Raw genomic sequence first — 6101 nt, forward strand, 5'->3', positions numbered from 1 at the left:
AGGACTATGTGGAGCGGGTTAAGCCCATGGTTAGGGACGGTGTGCACTACATGTACGAAGCTCTTCACGGCCCCCCCAAGAAGATCCTGGTGGAAGGAGCCAACGCAGCACTTCTGGACATAGACTTCGGTCAGTAAGCCTCAGCATGTGCCTCTGAGCAAATGGTTATGAAGGTCGGATGATATTAAATTTTGCATTGCTCTTTACAAAAGCCTTCTTGGAGCTCAGACTAGTGATGATGGTAAGTTTACTTGTTCCTGACCTGCTCCTATGTGCGGGGATTTGGTGCACTCTCACACTCTGTAAAAGCTTCCACCTTACTGCATGAGCAACAAGGTGATCACTTAGCAGGAGTCTTTCAGTTGAGCTAAATTACAGTAATTCTCTGAAATTTGTGCCAGAACGGACCTGCTATCATTTTGAGCACCGACTCACCACTATTATTAAAACACCGAGGTTAACATAAATCATTCCTAAGTTCATTTGTTTTGCTAGAGATCACTGAGAATTTCACTCAGAGCAAATCTCTAATCAGCATTTTTATACGGAGATTGAAACTGGTGAAAGCTGAGGGGTAGAGCTGCTGCAGGGTTATTCTCACTGAGTTTAAAAATGGTACACTGGCAGTTTGTTTTGTTTTTGTTTTGTAATGATTCAAGGGAAAATAATTCTCAGATGATAACTGAAAAAGCAGAACAAGTTTGAATTACTTATTGTAACGGTGTTCCCTTATTTCCTTGGTCTTTTCAGGTACCTATCCTTTTGTGACGTCGTCCAACTGCACGGTAGGAGGGGTGTGCACCGGCCTGGGCATGCCTCCCCAGAATGTGGGTGAAGTTTACGGGGTGGTTAAAGCGTACACCACCAGAGTAGGCATCGGTGCTTTCCCTTCAGAACAGAGCAATGTAAGAAGATACACAGCATGTCGAATTGCTTTGTTTTTGTTTACAGGTGAAGTCCTCAGTGCACAAGCAAGCAAAACTCAAGAGACCTGAGTCACATTACTGTTCTGTTCTAAATAATACCAATCCAAATTTAGTAAAATCATGTGAACATACCTTCAATATAATGTGTATAATTAACAGGCGGGTGTTGTAAAGCAATAGAAAACCTACAGACCTGGCAGTCATGGACATGCTGCTGGTCTTGTGTAACCAAATCATTGATCCTTTCATAAAAGCATCAGTGCTGGCTGGGCACAACCTCGTCTTTGTTAAAGCAAATGTTTTACTGGAGCACCTGTTAAACAGCAGCTCAACAACTGCTGGTGTGCAGCTAAATCTTGAGTGATCAGAGGAAACCTTAACTGTAAGCTCTTGTTTTTATTTGTACAGAAAATGTCTACATTTGTGCAGAAACAAATTTTATCTTTTTTGAACGGCCATACATTATTTTTCTGCTACTTTCTGAGAAATAAAAAGTGCAGTTTTAAGAGATATATTGTTTAATAATATTAGCATTCCACTGACAAACTGCAGGGAGGTTGTTATGTTTGATGTGAAACACTGCCACCTAGAGGACATCTAGCCACCTTCATTTGCTGTGTGTTTTTACTACAGTCATCAGCTTCTAAATCCTGATTAGATGCTTTAAATTCTGAAAGACCTTCAGCTTTTGCCACTATAGGAAGATTAGAAAAGATGTCTTATATGTAAAGTTTCCTTTGTTAATCAGGAGATCGGAGAGCTGCTTCAGACTCGAGGGAAAGAGATTGGCGTGACCACAGGCAGGAAGCGGCGTTGTGGCTGGCTGGATCTGGTGCTCATCAAATACGCTCATATGATAAATGGCTTCACTGCGTATGTCTTTTTTGTGTTTTTATTTTTTCTCTGTAGATTTAATGTAAATTTAGGATACAAGATTTTCATGAATAACTCATAATTTTTGCTTTAAATTTGATAAAATATCTAAATGATGAATACCTAGTTTTTAGATTTGTTTTAAAACATTTGTCCTGTGTCTCTGTCCTGCTTTTCTTTCAGTTTAGCACTCACAAAACTGGACATACTTGACGTATTTACAGAGATCAAAGTGGGGATGGCGTACAAAGTTGGTGATGAAATCATACCTCACTTTCCAGGTAAGTGAGTATGTGAGAAAATAAATCACAGCCAGGAAAATAAGTCCTTAACACATCAATGTTTTTCTCTGGACATTTATTACCGTAAAAACATTGATGCTATAACAAATAACAATCTTGTAGGTTCTCTGGATTTCTTCTTTGCACTTTGATTATTCTAAAAAAATGAAAACACTCTTATTTCCCGTTTATAAGAGTACATTTCTCCACCTAGCTTGCCTCACTGTATATGGGTATACAGTTTGTTTGTATCCCATACTAAAACACATCCCCACATAATGATGCTCCTGCCTCCAAACTTTACTGCTGATGTTTTCTTTCTTTAGAGTAAAAAAAAACAGTGAAAAAGTTCCTTCTTGTTCTCATTTGTAGACTTTTCTACATTTACTGTATTTTCCGGACTATAGAGCTCATCTCACTATAAACAGTGGCCTCTAAAATTTTTGAAAAAACTAGAAACATACACATATAAGCCTCATCGGGCTATAAGCTGCTGATATCAACTGAACTGTCTCTCACCCAAACCTGCATGGGGAGTTCTACATATAGAATGCTAGCTCCCGTTAGATTGCAGTAGCAGTAAGAGCTTCTACTGAAAGATGGGGCTTCATCAGCTCTTTATTTCAGCTCTGCAGGAGTTGAGCCCAGTCTCTTCATTAGTTTTGCAGCTTTGATGCGGCAAATAAACGTCAAAATATTTGAATTCTGGACATTTGTTCTCTATCATGTCTGCTGCTAGTGTGTTTTTGTGCTAAATCAAAATTAGCCCCTTTATCTTTCAGTTCCAACTTTGACTTCCACCTTTGGTGGTTAGGAAACATCCACAGAAAAGCTGCACCTTCTTATAAGCCACATGATTCAAAGCGTGGGAAATAATTGGGGGCTTATAGTCCGGGAAATACGGTAATTCATTAAACGTTTATTACCCTTCAACCATCCTTCCGCAGTGGAATCTTGTGCATCAATGCTATAATTATTTTTCTTTCTGAGGCTTTTTGTGGAGGCGGTCCTTAGCCCTCTACCACCGTTCTGGTTTGTCTCTTTGCTAGGAGCTCCTGGTCAGGGCCAGCTTATGGTTAAAGGTGTTTTTTTTCCTTTTTTAATATGGTTTTGACAGCACTCACTGGCACATTCAGACATTTACAGAAAAACTTTTCACCAGTGCTAAAAATCTTGCTGCTTTAACCTTTATCACACACTTCCTCAAACAATCATGACAGTTGGGAAAGTCTCGGGAGTCCACGATCCAGCTGTTTTAGATTTAGTGTCAGCAGGACTTAAAGAAATAGAAGCATTTAAGTTATTGATATGTTTAACACTTGTTCTTCCTGCTATTCCAACATTATTTATTTTATATTTCAGTTTGGCTCTCAGGTTTATGCTGAGGAGATCAGATATATTTCTGGCATCAGTTACAAATCCTATTTCCTCCTCTTCCAGTTGGCGTCAATCTTTAGAGACAGCATTGAGTTTAAACAGACTTGTTGAACCAATGAGAGGCGAATGTTTTGATTATTTTCCTCTGCTCTGACTGATTCTTATGCCAGCCAATCAGGAGGTGCTGCAGCGCGTTGAGGTTCAGTACGAGACTCTGCCGGGCTGGAACAGCGACACGTCTGCAGCCAGAAGCTTTGGGGAGCTGCCGGAGAACGCCCAGAAGTATGTGCACTTCATCGAGGAGCACGTAGGAGTACCTGGTATGCTTACACACACCAACACAGGACTGAAATTATGCTTGAAGCTATCATTTTAATAAACTCGCCCTGATGAAACGTTTTTTTTATTTTTTTTTAGAACTTTAAGATTTTAATTTATCCTGAGCCTCTAATGGTTTTGCGTCTTCGTTTTGAACCTGTAAAGATAAAAATGAATCTGACAATCCTGCCACTAAGAAATATGTTAACAAACAAATAACAAATATGTTTAATGGTTGATTGTCAGATTGTACTGTTAGATTTTTTTTTTTTGTTTTTGCCATAAATGATCAAGCGCTTTATTTCTGCAAACTACTTCAACAATGACCTGGTTACTTAGTTTATCTGCTTTTCCCACCACTTGATCACCTTCTTTCTCTACACCTACCAGTGTCAGAAGCCTTAAAATTGATCCTAATTGGAAAATTTATTTGAAATACAATATTTTGATTTGATTTATTCAGTAAAAAAGACTTTAAACAATTCCTTTCAGACTCACTCCAGTGATCTATGATGCTTGTTGTCACTAACATCTAGACCAGCATATGGGGAAAAACATTAGGAAACATTAACTTTTACAAATGAACCAACATGACTCATAGCTAGACTTCTTTATTAATGTGAAACATCACAGAGCTGTGGTTGTAATGTTATGGTTCTCAGTCCAACATGAGATGGTTAAAGAGCTCATCTCCTCTCCTGTTTCTCCTCAGTCAAATGGATCGGTGTGGGAAAGTCTCGGGAGTCCATGATCCAGCTGTTTTAGATGAGCGGGGACGGCGCACAGCAGCGAACCAACCGTAACTTTCCTCCTCCATCTCCCCCATTGCACACATCCTCTACCTGCGTGTCTCAAAGACTCGACCACTTCTGTTTTTATTGTTTTTGTCTCCGCTCCATCTGTCCGGACCGCGTCGCACCACTGGCTCTGCAGACTGGACTTCCATCAGACTGAGCACTGTGTGTGAAAGATTTCTAACCATTTTAACAGTTTTAAAATAAATGTTATAACACTGTATGTCCTCCATTCGGATGTTGTGGGGTCGTAGTGGTTTGTTTTAAAAAGTAACGCTGTCTTTGCGGGGTCCGCGACATCGGGGGACACTCTGATGCAGAAATGAGCTGTTCTAATCGGTTCTAGTGTTTTATTCTCTCTTTGTTTGATGCTGTGATCAGTGTCGATCACTTTTAACCTGAGCACTTTAGATGCTTCGGACTGTCAGCTTTATATATATATATTGTTTCCTTTTTGTTTTTGTCTGATTTGCACAATATGAGGACGTGATAAAGGGATCTTTTAAGCTTAAAAAAAGAAAAAATCAGTCTCTTGTAATATTTCTGGTCTCACAGAGGTCTGCAGACCTATTGCCCTGTCAGTCAACAAATAAGACCTATTCATTGATGTATGGAAGTTGGGAAAGGCTTCCGATGTCTGCTGATGTTAAGAAAACCCAAACATCTGTCAATAGTGTGGGAATTTGCAATGAAAGGGTACAGAAAATCTCAAATAGATAACCTTCTTTGCAGCTGAAGATGAGTTTATGTAGCTGGGAGGTGGTGGTGGTGTTGGGGGGGTTACTGCTCATATTGTGATTCAACCTTTAATGATTTCTTTGCACTTTCACTGCAACACTCTGTTAATGTGTGAGAAACGTACTGCTAACTTATGAACTGATAAAGAGAATATTTCAGATATATCGTTATTGTCTTTGTTGCGTCAGTGTCTTAATGTCTTAACCTGCTTATTTATGGCTCAGTATAAAAACTAAAAACTGGCCGATGTTTGAAAAAGTCATTAAAATGTCCCTGATTTCTATAATGAATTTATTTGAAATTTTAATTTACCATAAACCAAAATATTGTCCACATTTTTGCTGAGACACTGAAAAGGATATACATAATTAACTTCATGTACGTTTTCCCCAAAATAAGGGGGAATGAAATAAATGTAAAAGAAAGCATGGCTGAAATTAATTCCTTTTTTTTTTTGTTCTCAGAAGATATTTCTTCATTAATCCATAACCTCTATATTTTTCAAGGATGCAGAATAGATTTTCCTTTCTTCTTTTCCGCTCTCCAGGATCAGAAAGACAAAAAAAGAACCTGAGTTGTAATACCGGTAGTTTTGTGCTGCTCTTCATCTCCTTTAAAACATTGAAAAAATGTTAACTCTTCAGGGAAATCCCTGCTGTTATTGTTAGTAGTTGTTAGTAAAAATGTGCTTTTGATATTAACAACATCTAATCCTATTAGAAATAACAGTAGAAAAAATGTCTAAAAATAGTGCATATTTTGTTCTATGATGTGTTTGAATAAAACCAGGATAT

General features: G+C 38.5%; 1 protein-coding gene across 1 annotated transcript in view; it reads left to right on the plus strand.

The window, feature by feature from the left end:
* The window catches only part of adss2 (adenylosuccinate synthase 2), a 32692-nt gene extending 27222 nt beyond the window's left edge, over window positions 1–5470 (plus strand). Inside the window, exons 8-13 of the mRNA XM_038296122.1 lie at window positions 3–129; window positions 751–905; window positions 1675–1799; window positions 1983–2080; window positions 3628–3777; window positions 4488–5470. Coding sequence (XP_038152050.1) covers window positions 3–129; window positions 751–905; window positions 1675–1799; window positions 1983–2080; window positions 3628–3777; window positions 4488–4540 — 708 coding nt within the window. The 3' untranslated portion in view covers window positions 4541–5470. The remainder of the gene's footprint in view (window positions 1–2; window positions 130–750; window positions 906–1674; window positions 1800–1982; window positions 2081–3627; window positions 3778–4487) is intronic.
* The last annotated feature ends 631 nt before the right edge of the window (window positions 5471–6101 follow it).

The sequence above is a fragment of the Cyprinodon tularosa genome, unplaced genomic scaffold, assembly GCF_016077235.1.
Source record: "Cyprinodon tularosa strain WSP-4 unplaced genomic scaffold, ASM1607723v1 ctg368, whole genome shotgun sequence".
NCBI lineage: Eukaryota > Metazoa > Chordata > Actinopteri > Cyprinodontiformes > Cyprinodontidae > Cyprinodon > Cyprinodon tularosa.